The sequence below is a fragment of the Hydra viridissima genome, unplaced genomic scaffold (assembly GCF_058129835.1).
Source record: "Hydra viridissima isolate aposymbiotic clone 2 unplaced genomic scaffold, HvirCarnegie_v1 scaffold_3, whole genome shotgun sequence".
Lineage (NCBI taxonomy): Eukaryota > Metazoa > Cnidaria > Hydrozoa > Anthoathecata > Hydridae > Hydra > Hydra viridissima.
The window spans coordinates 8,322,262-8,338,881 of record NW_028324302.1 but is presented as its reverse complement, the minus strand read 5'-3'; the positions used below and the strand labels follow the sequence as shown (position 1 = coordinate 8,338,881).

The 16,620-nt window shown below is 30.7% G+C and overlaps 1 protein-coding gene and 1 pseudogene across 2 annotated transcripts; one reads left to right on the top strand and one right to left on the bottom strand.

The window, feature by feature from the left end:
* The first annotated feature begins 558 nt into the window (after positions 1-558).
* On the top strand, positions 559-15,303 carry LOC145201246 (AT-rich interactive domain-containing protein 1B-like). The gene is made up of 10 exons (XM_080074671.2): positions 559-1,381; positions 2,864-3,142; positions 3,334-3,370; positions 3,502-3,945; positions 10,575-10,738; positions 11,251-11,301; positions 11,629-11,710; positions 11,823-11,917; positions 12,212-13,229; positions 13,368-15,303. Exons 1-10 carry the CDS (start codon positions 917-919, stop codon positions 15,203-15,205), a joined length of 4,473 nt encoding a protein of 1,490 aa, XP_079930797.2. The 5' UTR covers positions 559-916; the 3' UTR covers positions 15,206-15,303.
* LOC149890845 (uncharacterized) lies at positions 4,258-8,026 on the bottom strand (annotated as a pseudogene). The gene is made up of 2 exons (XR_016450492.1): positions 8,014-8,026; positions 4,258-7,738 (listed from the first exon to the last, which is right to left on the bottom strand). The product of XR_016450492.1 is annotated as an uncharacterized LOC149890845 (transcript).
* Positions 15,304-16,620: the final 1,317 nt, after the last annotated feature.

Sequence of the window (16,620 nt, the reverse complement as noted above, 5' to 3'; positions counted from 1 at the left end):
GAATTAGAATCTATAAAAACGAATTTCTTTGTATCCTATTTAAATTTACCTTGGACTGTTTTTACTCTCTAAGTAACCTATTATCTCTCCAATTAAATTTAGCTCTTTTCATAAAATTTTTTCACCGAGAATGCCTAGGAAGTATCTCAGCAATTGGTTCATCAAACTGTTCTTAACTTTAGATTTTCATGTAAATGTTTATTATAATGGTTTTTTTGCTTTAAAACAAAACGATATTTTGACCAAATTTTTAATATAAAACTGCAGATATCAACTTATATGATTGGCAGTTTCATCAACATTGTTATTAGACGGGGGTATGATTGGAAATGGAGTAATGGTTATTTTTACTTCAACAAACCACAAAATCATTTTTAGTAGACATATATCTCATATTTTATTTCCTAAAAAAAAACTAACCTTTTTTTTTTTTTTTTATTATATAAGTATGTTTTGCGAGGGTTTCTAACTTAACGAAAACTCTAATTATATTCAGTTTCCCTTGTAATACCCACCCCGCCAATTCTCTGTGTTAGAATCGTTTAGTGCTTGAAGTACTGGATCTAGTAAATTAGTTTTGCGTTATGTAGAGCTTGAAGAAAAGTTTCCATTTTGGATTTCCATTGAGGATTTTATAAAGTTTGGCGAAGGAAATCATCTAAACTAACTACACATTACTGTATATATCTATTTATATATATTTGCCAAGATATTCCAACAAAGCTAAATTGTAATATTCGGATGGAAGCATTATTTCCGTCTGTTATAGTTTAAATGATTTAAGCTAATGTCTATGCCTATTTTAGAATTGTATTTCTGTTACCTACTTGCTAGACAATAGAGTTTAGGTCTATTTAACTTAGTTGAATCAATTCTAAGGTCTTTATACTTTAATAATGAAAGTTATAATTATATAATGAATCAGCAGAATATGATGCAACAGTTTTATGAGCAACAGCCTCAAAACAATATCAATGGTTTTCCTGCTGGGGCTGCTTTTCATGGAAGTCAGCAAGGTCCTAGTTCATATAATGGCTCAAATTCTACTACAACTCCCTATAGAAACCACAATGGTATTCCCCGGTATTCTCAAAATGAAAATGAATCTTTTGAAAATTCACAAAATAGTTTGTCACAACCATCAGTTAATTATCCAACTGGTGCCAATTACATGGATCCAAGAATAAGTGGGTTTGATCCACGAAATCACTCAAATTATGACCCTCAAAATGGAATGGTACCAGGAATGGATGTTTTCTCTCAAAATTTGTATCCTGGAAAAGGGAGGTTAAATGAAATGACTGGAATGCTAAATAATCCTGCCTCCATGACAGCTTTTCAAAGACAAAGATTAGGCATCTTTGGACCAGGATCAGAAAATGTAAGTTATATTTGCAAAAATGTCTACTATTTTCTTATATTTGCTATCATTGAAACTATAGTTCAACAGAAACACTAATCTTTTTAACATATTTTTTACTATACACACATCCACACATAGTGAGAAGGTGCAAAAAAGTTATTGTTGTCTGCTTATACATTAAATTTTATATATATATTTAAGACAATTTTTTAAATATTCTTCTTGTAAATGCTGCAAGTATTTTTGGAAACTTTATGAATTTGTTAATATTAAAACCTTTAATCTCTCCTGTGTACTTCTACATAAAGCTGGTTTAAAAATTCCTGATTTTAAAAAATAAAGTAATTTTGAATTAAAAAATTTTATTTTATGAGGGATTGTGAGAATTTGATAAAATAAAAATATTTATTATTGTTAATGAAAAATTAATCCCCAAGGCTTAATACCATCGGCTTTTGTAATCAAAAGTATTAGAGCCAAGAAAGTAAGAAAAGATTTAAATAGAGTATGCTTGTAATGAATAATTTTAATATAATATATAACAATTTTTTCATTTTGTTAATGCACATTGCATGTTATTATAGGTTAGTTTTATTCCCCTATGTAATGCAGGGTTTCAAATGTAGAGAAACTTAAGTTATTAAATTTAGTTGTTGGCCAGCCAGAATAGATGCTGCAGCATATTGGTGTATGAAAATCCTGTTGCATGAAAACCAGTATTGCTTTAATCATTTACAAAATTTTCATTACTGTTTTTTCAGGTTATTCTTTAAGTTATTAAGTTCCCTTGAACAAACCGATTTTGACAATTATTTAAACTATGTTAGCAACTGCTTCATCTATAATCACTTCAATAGTAATTATTACAATTATAATCATTGCAGTACCATTTGCTGTGAATAAGATTTTAATGCTATTTATCAATTAGGTTGCTACTATTTTAGAAGTGGTCACTGCAAGTACAATTAGTTTTTGGAGAATTAATACCATTATTTTAAAGTTGATCAGGAATATTTATAGTGACATATTTAGATTTTATGTACTAGTGATAATTGCAGGTGCAATATGTATGACTATGGTGTAGCATTTTTAGTGGCTTTGTTTTAATTGGTACCAATTGATTCCTTCTGCAATGATCACTTTGGCTACACTTACTAATGTAACATTCCCTGTGATATTTATTTTATTGAGTTTAGTTTTTTCTCAGTTGCTTCTTTTTCTTATCACTATTTTCTTAGTTATATATAAGTTTTTTCTTAATTATTTCATGCTGATAAAATCATTAAATTGTTAATAAATTGACCAATTTTTGAAAATACATAGGACACAAATACGAAACTTCGAACTGCATTTGTAAAATAAAGGCTGAATTATATTTTTTGTAATGTTGACTCAGAATTTTTTTTTTTTAATTAAACATTTGCTCTGTTAAAAAAAAAAAAAAAAACCTTTCTAAGTGATTTTTTTTTTTCAGAGCCTGAATTTTTATCTTGTTCACAGGATTTTATGTCTCCAACAAACCCATTTGGTGGTAGTTTTGGTTCACAACAAATGGCTCAGATGATTCAACATCAAAGGTTTACTGAAGCTTTCCAAAGACAAGCTCATGAACAACAAGTATCTGCACAGCAACTCACTAGAGATACACGTCAGTATCCAATGTCAATAGATGCAGACCAAGCCAATAGTAATTCAGATAATGATATAAAACCATCTCAAAACACTTTGCAAAGTCGACAACTAACAAATTCTACAAGACCAGATTTAACATCAAATCTGGTGTGTTTTCTTTTATCATTTTGTTTTTCTTATAAATATTTTGATTTTTTTCTTATGAATATTTTGATTTTTTTCATCCTATTTCTATGTGTGTTTTTGGGGAAATCGTTAAAATATATTCTAGATAACCAAATACCATTTTTCTCTTTTTTAGTTCAATTTTTTATCATGTTAGTTTTTATTATTTTCAGGTTGAAGGTATGCAAAGAAGTAACTCTTTAAATATAGGTACTTAATCATTACATTTAAAACAAAATTTATTAATTTTAAACAGTGTGACAAGTAACAAGATCTTTAATGTGTTGTCAGTATATTTGTATTTTTAGAAAAATATTTGTTTTATTAAATATATCTTTTAGATAGTGATGCACATAGAAATGCAGCCATTCTAGCTGCTGCTGCAGTAAGAGCAGAAGCTGCAGCTTCTACCAAAGGCAGGGTTCCTTTTCCAACGCCTAACTCAAGCACTATAAATGCTTTCCCCTTTAACCTAAGAGGTTTTCATGGTAATAATGATCAAATGCCATCTCCTTTTACACATAACATGCATTCACCAGACTATAGTGGCATTATGTCTCCAAATAAAGAATTTTCTGGAGTTGCTCTTTCACCTTTGAGTCAGCAGGGAAGAAGGACACCAAGAAGTGGAATACCCCCACCACCTTACTCTCCTCTTCCTCATAACCATGAAAGTAATCATAATATATCAGGATCTGTGAAAGGCCCCAATGCTAATCTTTCTTCACATATGAAGGCTCATAAACAAGTGGATATATTTACCCCAATCAGCTATTCAAATCAAGGTAAGACATTTTTCACCAATCTTTATGCAAAAATTTGTATAAAATTTTTTTTAAGCATCTTCATTGGCCTGTGACCAAATGGCTCTATCTTCATACATTTAGTGAATTAGCATAAAATGTGTATATAGTTAAGCAAATTTGTTATTATGTTATCTTGTTTATCTGGATTTTAGCTTTAATATGACATTTTATGATTATCACATCCATAAAATTTATGTTTTAAAAAATAAAAAATTTTGGGCCTGAGATCATAATTCCAAATTACATATGCTTACCTTCAATTTTTGCAGGAGATTTTGATTTTGTAAGCATGGGTTGTAGTCTTTTTAACTCTAATTTCTATAGAATACTTATGTATTATCCAGTTTTTCTTAAATATGGCAACAACAAAAGATTACTACACAAAAATTTGAAACCTAACTCTGTATTCTCTTAAAACATAGATACTGTATATGCGCTAAGAGAATACAGTGTTAGGCTTCAAATCTTGTAGCACAAATTGAAAATATACAGACCTAATATCAGCTGAACACCCTAAAAAATTTTGAGGGATAAAACTATATGCAAGTAATTTTGAAATCCTGGTTCAACGTCTTTGAAACTTTAAGTTATTCTGTTGTTTTTTTTTGTTTTTTATTTGTTTTTGTTTTGTTTTTTTCTCACTGTATTCACCATTGAAAGATATTGTTTTTTTGGTTTTTAATATGTCAAAACAAATTTTTAGAAAAAAATATTTCAAACAAAAAATATTCATCTTAAATTAAAATTTTATATTTTCTTCGTTTTTTACAAAAACAAAACAGTTTCTGAGTAAAGTATATTTTCTATTCATTCACCTTGAAATTTTTCTGTTGCAATCATAAACATAAAACAAAGATGATTCCTCTAATTCAATATAATGATTACACTTTCTTGCTGCTGGGTAATTCCATGTCAATTGAGCCAGGCCATGTCACCATACATCTCAGATTTTGCTGATTTTTATACAGTTGAGAGTACTTAGTAAAACAAGAAGTTCTTGAAAATTTTAGCTTCTAGCTCCAAGAGGATCCTGAAATATGATCATTTTACTTTCAACTGATCTTGGCCAGGCCCCTCTTGTCCTCTCAGAATTAAGACCTTTGTTTAAAGGTTCCAAGTCACATTGCTTTAAAAATATTTGATGTTTTGACTTAAAAATTTGTACCTGGCTATTTTCAGGGTTGAAGAATCCAATGAAATAATCAATATTATAAAAAAATATTTTTAAGTACCTGTAACTATCAATTTAAATAAATTTAGGCAATTTTTTATATACCTGATTTTGATGCTCAAGAAACCCGCGTGGCCTTGATGATATCAAAAAAAAATATTTTACACATTCTAAATTTTATGATCTTTCAGAAAACATAAGAATTTTGATCTGCAAGTATATGGATTTCCATATATGGATAACAGGGCACAGGCCCCACCTTTTTGTAGCAGAATCTTGCAATACATTTTCCACTACCTTTCAGACTAGCTAGAGCTATCAAAATTTCTGTATTTATATAGTGTCAATAAACTAGCATTTTAAAATTAAAAAAGGGCCCAAGACACTAGGGGAGGGAGCTGGGGGCATGTGCCCCACTTTTTTGAGCAGAATCTTGAGATGGATTTTTCACTACCTTCCAGACAAGCTGCAGCTCTGAAACTTTCAGCATTTGTGTAGTCATGATGAAAATGCGTTAAAATTGTTTCAGGTCAGACAACCAGATGGTCCATGGGGCTGGGGCACCTAACACCATGCCCCACTTTTTTTCTCAAAAAAAAATTATTTTTTTTTAAACACATAAATGTGTCTTAAATTTAAGATAACTTTGAAAATATTGTATTAAAATTTTTTTATTGCTTTATACTTGTTTCGTTTTACTTCACTATTTACAAAATAAAATACAAAAAAAAGAAAGTCAAGATAATTTTAAGATTAGATGCATCGACGGTCAAAGTATAAAAATGTCCATTTGTTGTTACAGGTGCATCAATTATACAAGTTATGTTGGTAATTGGCACCCAACACTCATCTACTCTAGCTGGCCAGAAAAGTTTATTAAAAGGACCATGCGGGTGCATAAATGTTACCATAACATCTTGCTCTATATTATCAATTTCATTGATCATACCAATCCAATCAAACGCATCATATTTACACATAATGAATTCACCCAATTTCAAGGCATCAATGTTAATTTGCTGATCATTTTGAGAAATTTAAATACCAGAAAAAGAAAAAATGCCTTTTATATGAACATCTTCACTTGTTCGTTTAAAGCTACTAGTATCTACAGATTCTGGTTTAAATTGATGATAGCTCCTAGTTCCAGGAATTGTTCTACTTAGCTCAAAACGTGTTTTCAAAGTGGTCCGCAATTCTGTCAGTCTTTCTTCTTCAATCGTGAAAAAAATAATCCCTTTACTATTGTTAGTACAGTAGTCAAACATTTTGTTACAATTCAATATCTGGTCATTTATGGGCCTTTGTAGACTTGCATTTGTAGTTATTCATTTTACAGTGCCACCAATACCATCACATGGTGACTTACCATGACTTGTAGCAAAAAATGTCCACTCTGCATCAATGTCATTTTTATGGAGACAGATTTTGTAAAGGTTTTAGTGATTTTTATACTGTGCAGCACAACCATCAGAAAAATAAAGAATCTTTGAAATTTTAGGATGATATTCTTTTAAATAGTTAATTATTTGTGTTTGAACTTCATACACAAAATCAGTGTCATGCTCATTATCTTCTGACATGAAGCAAAACGATTTTTCTTCAAGTTGGTCATTTTCGTTTAATAAATAGAGGGCAACGGGGTGCAATGTGCATTGACTTTTGTACCAATGGTAACTTTGGATTTGATCTTGAATCACAAAAGTGAAGTTTTCTGCAAAGTCACCTAAGACAATACAGCAATTTTTTGCTAAATTTTCCTTTTGTTGCTTTAGGTATCTTGCTTGACATTTTGCAATATAGGAATGAGCTGTTAACTTGTTTATTGCCTCTGATAACATCAATTTATATTCTTCCATTATTGTTGTCTGATAGATCAATGTTGTTCTGTCTGTTTTCTGCCACTGATTGAATGGCACCTCCTTGTCATTGTCAATTAGTTGTTACTTGTCACATCACAAACAAATTTTGTCATCAGATCTTTGTAAGTACATTTTATTTGTATAGCGTTGGTCAAGAGTATTGCATTTTGATGGAGGGTACATACACAAACAGAATGAGTGCCTGATGCTCCAACAGTTATACACCATTTTGGTCTTAAACTGCAAAACTTAGAAAATCCAATAACTTCTTGAGGATATTTAGTTTTAAAAGAAACATAAAGTTCTTTAAGATTACATAAAATAAGGCGCTTTTGCATGTGTTGTTTTCTACCAATACTTACGTAATCTTTTTTACCAGGCATTTGTCTATTAAATTCGTCATCATGGTATGTATTGTTGACTCTATTTAATGTTATTTCTGAAAATATTTTTCCTTTCTTAGTGCCTGGAACTGAAAAAATCCCACTTATTTTCTTTAGTTTGCGCGCTTCTTTAATTTGGTATATAGTGACGTTGAAACATCTTGCAGCAAAATTTCTTGACCAAGACTCGGGTGTAAATGTTAACAACTGAATTTTAGTTTTTTGGTCAGAAACAATTAACTTTTCTTTTATTTCTGCTGTTAGTTTGTCTAGATCATCACATTTACTTTTGTCAATAATTTTTGTATGAGGAATTTTATGTTTCAGTTCTTCTTCCCTAATCACATGAATCCATTCTTACTGTAACACTAAAAACAATCTGAGATTAATTTAAACTGAGAAACCAATAGTAATTAATTTAATGAAAGCAACTTAAGCAATCACCATGTAATACAAAACTAAACAGTGATTGATTTCTTTTATTTACTTTGACAAAAAGAAAGTTTCCTTTTCACAAAGTTTAATTATACTCAATTCTTTAATGTTAAAAATGTTAATGATGACTTTTATAGGTAACAAATTTCTTCTATACTAGTGTAATGACAGGATGTTTTTTGTTTCTGTTAACAACTTGCTGTTACCATTTTAGAATTAGCAAAATATATTAATCTTTTTTAATTCAAATTTTAAATTATACAAAATAAAATTCTGTTAAAATCATTACTTTAGACTGTTTTTAATCTTATACATGCAAATCAAAATTCTTATAAATATTAAGTTTCTTAAAACATTTTAAGAAAAATTATTGAACATAGAATGATCAAAACCAAATGGAACAAATATAAATCACAAAAATTTGGGAAGCAATATTATCAAAGAAATGTTTAAAAATGAAAATCTAAGAAAAAAATTTTAAGGCTAGTTTTAAAGTTATCTTAAATAAGTTTAAAAAAAAAAAAAATTTTTTTTTGAGAAAAAAAGTGGGGCATGGTGTTAGGTGCTCCAGCCCCATGGACCATCTGGTTGTCTGACCTGAAACAATTTTAACGCATTTTCATCATGACTACACAAATGCTGAAAGTTTCAGAGCTGCAGCTTGTCTGGAAGGTAGTGAAAAATCCATCTCAAGATTCTGCTCAAAAAAGTGGGGCACATGCCCCCAGCTCCCTCCCCTAGTGTCTTGGGCCCTTTTTTAATTTTAAAATGCTAGTTTATTGACACTATATAAATACAGAAATTTTGATAGCTCTAGCTAGTCTGAAAGGTAGTGGAAAATGTATTGCAAGATTCTGCTACAAAAAGGTGGGGCCTGTGCCCTGTTATCCATATATGGAAATCCATATACTTGCAGATCAAAATTCTTATGTTTTCTGAAAGATCATAAAATTTAGAATAATGTGTAAAATATTTTTTTTTGATATCATCAAGGCCACGCGGGTTTCTTGAGCATCAAAATCAGGTATATAAAAAATTGCCTAAATTTATTTAAATTGATAGTTACAGGTACTTAAAAATATTTTTTTATAATATTGATTATTTCATTGGATTCTTCAACCCTGAAAATAGCCAGGTACAAATTTTTAAGTCAAAACATCAAATATTTTTAAAGCAATGTGACTTGGAACCTTTAAGCAAAGGTCTCAATTCTGAGAGGACAAGAGGGGCCTGGCCAAGATCAGTTGAAAGTAAAATGATCATATTTCAGGATCCTCTTGGAGCTAGAAGCTAAAATTTTCAAGAACTTCTTGTTTTACTAAGTACTCTCAACTGTATAAAAATCAGCAAAATCTGAGATGTATGGTGACATTTTTGAAATTTTCTGGCTCAATTGACATGGAATTACCCTGCTGTAATCCAAGATGTACTTCAGAAGTTGCTTTGAAGAGTCTGGGTGAGAATGATCTTATTTGTATCTCTCCCAATGAATCTTGAAATTTGAATGAAGTGCTTTAATAGCTTGCTCATTTGAGAGACCAAGACTAATCTTAACAAAGTGAGGTACATGGAAGAAAACTGCATATATTCTAGGTATGAGAAAAATGTGGAAGCAATCTAATTTTTTTTAGAGTTCAAAAATTAGGATCCAAATTGTTGCCAAAGCATGACATGACAACTTCTTTAAACATTGGCCATTCTGTGACTTCAGCAATATGTGATGACTGCTCTTTTTTGAGGTCAGTTAAGATACTAAATTGCTTTAACTAGGAGGTCAGTTCATTCCTGAAAGAATTGTTCAATGGTTTTTGGATGGAGTTAGTTAAATAAAATTTAGAATAAAATGCTTTAGTATTTTTCTGTGAGTTGCAGATTTCTTGTTATCATCTTTGATAGGCTTGCCAGGTTTAGCATCGTCTTTGTTGGACTGTTACAATTCTATGATAGACAACATTAATGTTTACTGGGTTATGTCCTGATCCTCTGAAATGACAGAAGTATTTTGCACAGTTTTTTGAGAAATGGTGAAAAACATTTTGTCAACACTATATGTCAGATTCTCTGGGCCATGTTTTTAGAATTTTTTTCTACTCCTATATCTAAGGGCTGCAGTACATGAAATGTGTTAAGTCTAAAATAATAGAAAAGAATGCCCTTGATTTTTGCAGTTATGATTTTGTTAAATCAAATGGCCACCAAGTGTGAGAGTCACTGACTTCTTGAAATATTAAACTTCTGGAGCAAATACTTTTGTAAACTAGTAGTCAAATTTTTGGGCAATTATCCATCCTGATTCAGTGTATTGTACTCATATTTTGTATTTCTTAGATCTCCATTTATCAAAATGAGGTTTTAATATATAAAATAATGATGGAGCCTTCTGTGACAAAGACTTTAGCAGCTCAGGGATCAGTATTGAGTCAAGTTTTATCTGTTTTGAAATATCAAACGGGAATATATAACAACTTATTGAATTTGAGTAATCAAAAAAGAGTTTTATAACTAATGGTGAAAATCCTTAAGCTCTAGCCTTCATTAACCATTAAGATGTCCATTTTGTTATTTTAAGTTAGTTCTTGTGCTCAAATTCCCTTGCTCAATCATCAGGACAACTGTTTTTTTTTTTTTTAGTTCTCTGTTGTTTGGAAATGCACATTTAGTTAAAAGTTGCAGAACTTTAACAATCAGCCCTTTTGTAGCTCTCAGAATAAAAAAGTTTTTAGTTACCTCTAATTGGTTTTAATTTTTTTGTTTTAGAATATGGTATTGATAGATCAAACATTCAAGTAGTTGGTTCTGCTGTACGATTATCTGGAACACCCAATACTGTTGTTCCTTGTTCTCCCTCTGCCCCTTCACCATTTCAAGATGATTTTGATTTTGGCATGAGTCCATCTTGGCCACTTACACCAGCTTCTCCAGTATGTTAATTTTATTTGATTACTTGAGAAACCATAGAACTTAATAATTTTTTGGTACTTATTAGTTCAAACATAGTTTTTTGTTTTGTATATTGAAAAATTGCATTTAAGTTTTATCCAAAGTCTCTGAATTAATTTTTTATAATATGTGATACTGTTGTAACATTTTTCTTTTTAATTGTATGATAAATCTTAATAAGCATTTTTTTAAATCCTTTTTTATAAAATGAAAATAAAACAAAAACCTTTAAAATTGGATATTGTAATGAAAAATCAAAGTTTTTGATAAGTTAGGGATAAGTTAAATATAACTTTGCTTTAATGAAAGTTGTATGCATAGTGACTATTACATTTTTGGTATAAAAACAAATTACTATTTGTTTTACTAACATTCTTAAACTTAAAAAAATGTTGTGAGTCTAGCATGATTTATTACAAAATGATCATACTGGCTTTAAGTACAAATTTAAATTTTCTATATGATAAAATTAAATCATCTTTATTTATTTTAGGAAACATCCAAAAGATTGAAGTCACAAGCGTCTCCTAGGAGGTTTGATCAGGTAGGTCAGAAGAGTTATGTTACAAGATGTTTTTTTTTTTTTGCATTTTTATATAAAAGTAAAATGATATTATTAAATAGTTTTAAATAAAAAAAAAAAAATCACTTTAAATCTTTTGTTTTTATTCTTTTTTTAAACTTAATAAATAATTTTTATCTTAGTAAAATGATTTTTTCACTTTTCTTTGACAAAATTTTATAAGCAACAATATACTATTAACATGTACAATTTTATAAAAAGCAACCATTTTTAGTCAAATTTTTCTATTTTTTGTCCTTGCTTTTCCTTTAAACTTGCTTTCTTATTTTTTGATTAAATAATTTTCAGCTTTCAAAAATTTACGAGGTTATTACTGATGATGAGAAAAGAAATTTCTTAGATAGATATTTGGCATTCATGAGTATAAATGGTATAATATTTTGTTTGTAAAAATTGTATTTACTCAGTATTGAAACATCAATATAAGAATACTGAATTTCAAATTTAAGGCAGTGAAAATATATACTGATGATTCTTTTAAGGAACGCCTGTGACAAAAGTTCCTGTAATCAATAAGCAACCATTGGATCTTTACATACTTTTTCGGTCTGTTTGTGAACGTGGTGGAATTAATGCGGTATATAAATTTTTTTTTTATTGTTAGAAATATAAATTGTTGTTTACTTAGTTTTGATATCATGTCCGCTTTTTTTTTTTTTTTTTAAGCTTGATTTATTTTTCAATTGCATACAAGAATTCTTTTAAATTTTTTATGATAAAAATATGATGAATTTTTGTACTTTTTTAGTATGAAATTTTTTCTTTTCTTTCCTTTTCTTTTTTTAATGAAAAAGTTTTATTCTCATGAAAAAATTAAAGTTTACTTGAACTGCATCTTCAAAAAATTTTTCCCTATTTAACAATCATTTAGGTGTTAGAGAAACACCAGTTTAAGGAGATTTTAAAGGCTCTCAAGCTTCCTGTTGATAATAGCTTATTGGCATATTCTGTTAAAGAGCAGTATATGAAATACCTACATGCTTATGAGATTAAAGCCAAAAATACGTTGCTTAAACAGTGGAAAGACACAATATCTCTTGATACAAATGTAGTTCAAGAAACTCCAATAGCAACTATCTCTCTCAATGAATCATTACATTCAACAATGAATGATATGAAGCCTTTAGTTGCCCATCCAAATACTCCTAATAACAGTACAACTGTACCTGTTTCAAGTTGGTCTTCTACTCCTCCTGTATCAGACAGCAAGACAAATAATTCCACTATGACTTCATCTGCTTCTGTTCAATATGGTCCATGCCTTTCTTACCATAATCAGCCCAACCCTAATATGTCTGCATACGGACCTCAAAATGTCCCAAGTTATGGATCAAGTCAACAAGATATTACAATGAATAACACTTATCCAAGTAATATGTCTTATACTGGGTATCCCAATCCAATGTTTCCTCATGGGGCTATTCCAGGATATAATTCTATGTTACCTGGAATTCCATCAGAAAATATGCAAGCTAACTGGCCTCGTGTTTTCTCGCCCCATCAAGGTCCTCCAGAGCTGTTTCCTGAAGGCTTGCAACGTATGCCATGGAATCAGCAGACACAACGACACCCTACCCAATCTTTTACCGCACCAACTTTTACACCTGGGAAGTCTCGTGAACAAGTACCACCAATGTCGCGAGATCAACTTGAGCAAATGAAATACCATCAACAAATTAAAATACAACAGTATCAACATCAACAACTGCAACAAAGGTTTCCTCTACCAACTAAAAATGCAACTAAAATAACTCGTCAAAGTAGCACTCCGGATGTAAAGTCAAGTAATACTTCATCAAACAAACGTGATTTAGGTTTCCCACCAGATAGTGTAGAAGGTGCAAAGCCACTGTTGAGAAAACGTAAAAAATTGACGTCCAAAGATCTAGGTTTTTTTTAGTATTTTTATTTATTTATTTTTTTTTTTTTTTGCTAATTTTATGGTACTAAAACTTGGTATTTAATGCTAATGAATTAAAATACATTCTTTTTTAAAGAAAGTATACAAACTTTTAAATTTTGTTTAGGTCCCGTTGAGGCTTGGCGTATAATGATGTCGCTGAAATCTGGCTTAGTTGCTGAATGCAGTTGGGCTATTGATACATTAAACATACTTCTTTCTGATAATAAAACGATTACCTATTTTCACCTTACCCAGTTACCAGGACTTCTTGACACACTTATGGATCATTACAGACGATGCCTATCAATGATGTTTAAGTATTTTAAAAGCGATGAGGTACCTCTTTTTCCAGAGATAGTTGATGAGGCTCTTGATACAGAAAAAATTCTCAATATGCTCTGGGTAGGTGTTTGTAAAAATGCTGAACAAAGTTATACAGCAAACGTCGCATCTTCTGCCGTCATAGCTGAAGTTGATGAATCTATTGTAAGACTGAAAGAAATCGGGGCCAGAGTTGCAAGCGATTCTATCTCACATATTCAAACGAACTTTCCGTCTAATAACTTGAAGACAAATCGTTTTCCTCAAGGTTTACCATACGAAAGTGAAGCTGACATCGAAAAACGGCAAAGACTAGAACGCGTTACCTCTCCTCGTTTTTCTAATGATAAAGGAAATCTTGAACATGATAAGAGTTCCAATAAAACTAATACTGACAAAAACAACATTATTTCGGATGTTAGTACAGAGCAAGTTAACTCTGCTTGTCTCGATATTCTGAAAGACTTAATAAATGCGTATGAGAGTAAAGAAACTTTGAAATGTTCGGATCTTTTAGTGGAAAAAGTTATCAAAGACTTAGAGTTTGATCTGCCTTGTGATAAGAAGTATTTAGAAGACTCGCGAGAGTTCATTAGCTATCTTAACAGGCGTTTCCAAAGAGAAAATCGCGGTAATGTAGAAAATGAGCAGTGTGTTTTAAAGCAATTTTCGCCCTTTCTTGAATTGCAAGAAAGTGAACTTTCTCTTCTTCACAGATGTGTTGCTATGTCAAATATTTTCCGGAGTCTATCTTTCATTCAAGGAAACGATAGTGAACTTGCAAACAACGTTGGGTTATTGATTATTGCTGGTCATCTTCTAACCTACAAGCATGAGCATACTGTAACTGATCATTCTAAATTTAAAATGGGACTCGACAAGCGAGACTTAGATAATAGTTCCATTTCCTCTAGCGAGAATGAAGTTTGGTTAGAGTCTTTGGCTTGCATGCGAGAAAATACTATGGTTCTTTTATCAAATATTTCTGGACATTTAAATCTTTCAATCCTTGGTGAAGAAGTTCACAAGCCCATAATAAATGGTCTCATCCATTGGTTAGTTTGTAAATCATCTGAAGCTTTGGATCCGTTGCCTACAGCACCGGGACCACATGCACTTTCACCACAACGTTTGTCTATAGAAACTCTAGCTAAAATTACAATTAATTTAAATAATATTGACCTTATCGCTCGTTGTTCTAATCAGCTGGTGTTGGAAAATATGGCTGATGCTCTTATTGAGCAGTTTTCAAAAAAACACTTAGTTCCTGTGCGTGAATTTTCTTTAATACTTTTAGACAATTTAGCTCGTTGTGAGGATTTCTGTAAAGTATTGGCATTGCGGAGGTCTTGTGTAAGCAGCGTAGTGAAATTTATTTGCGATGCTGAAAGGAACACTTCGAACTATCTCTCGTCCGGAGGAAGAGTTCAACCTGGACTTAATGCTGAAGATATATGTGGAACAAGCATTAGTTTGTTGCGCCGCTCCGTTAATATCCTTCTTTCTCTCTCAAAATTGCCGTGCAACAAACAACGACTGCTACCGTTTACAGATGACATATTGGCTTTATCTACATCTCAAATGATTGACACAAGTGTGCTTGCTCTCCTTGCGCAAGTATTATATGAACTTTCAGATTAATTTTTGTATTTTGTATATTTAGATTTATCGCGATTTATATTTCTTCATGTATCTTTTCTCGGATAGATTTTACGTAAATATTCGGGGTTGAGAAATGAGACCTATGTATATTTTTTCAGGGTAGTAGGGATTTAACGTAGGATTTTACCTGCAAATAAAAAAACAAAAACGCGCAAAGTTTTCATCTTCAAAATCTTTGTTTTAACTGTGGAAGCTATGTCTTGAATAAATTCTTTATACAAGATGTGTACTGTCAACTAGAGTAACTGGTCACTAATTGTGATTTAGTTTCCCTGAAAATTATTTCTTTTATTATTTTATTTAGTTCTTCTAATAAATTATTGCCTATGTATGTAGTTTTGTAGTTAATGTAGTTTTTTTCTGGTCTTTTGACTGAAAGTGAACAAGAAAATGATTTGCGGAGAAACAAAATCACAAATAATGACCAAGTTACCCCAATTGACGGTAGCTGTTTTCCATCTCGAAGGACACGTTTTTATCGTCAAGCGGTTTCAATAAATGTGTCAACAATCTGTAGCACCATAATAGAATATTTAAATAATTCACGTAACGAATGTATTAGGTAAAGACTAAATCTCTAACCATATGCTTACATTCTGTTAGCATATCTGAAATGAGCTTTAATCTGAACAGTTTGAGTACTTTTTTCAAAAAAGTACTCAAACTGTTCTATTTAAATGAACAATCTTTTTTCAGTTGCAGCAATATGCAAGCATATCTGGACTAGTTCTAGTTATTACTTTAGTTGTGCTTTTAACCAAATCGTGGTATTAATGTAATATTGCGACCTGATTGAAATAATTCTCTGAAAAAAACAATTCCCCACAGCAAACTTGACCCAGTTTAATTTTAAAATGTTGACCCTGGATTTTCCATTCACATCAAATGTGGAATTTTTCGATGGGAAGTAAACTTTCAGGAACCGAAATATTGGGACATCTTGATCAATAGGTTTGTAAAGTAAACCTTTCTAATGGGAAGTCCTAATGAAGACTCATTATTTATCCAGTAATGAGATAATAGATTGGAATATAAGATTACTTCTTTTGATATATCTAGAAAAGGTTAAAAATAAGGTTGTACATCACTTGTAGAAGGCTCAAGAATATGCAACGAAAGGTATGGTCTTATTTTTATTATCATATTGTTAATATTAGTAACAACAATAAAAATAATAAGATCATTATAAGTTAAAGAAGCTTTACATGGCTGACTGTTTAAAAATGCTCATTAAAAATACACACCCAATATTTCTTTCCAACTTCTGAAATCAATAGTTTTTTATGAACTTTAAGATGCTTTTAGTTATAATACCTTTAGACGAAATGCGATTTAGGTATCGAAAATAAGAAAATTTATAACTAGGACGTTCGCGAAAAAAGAAAAAAAAACAA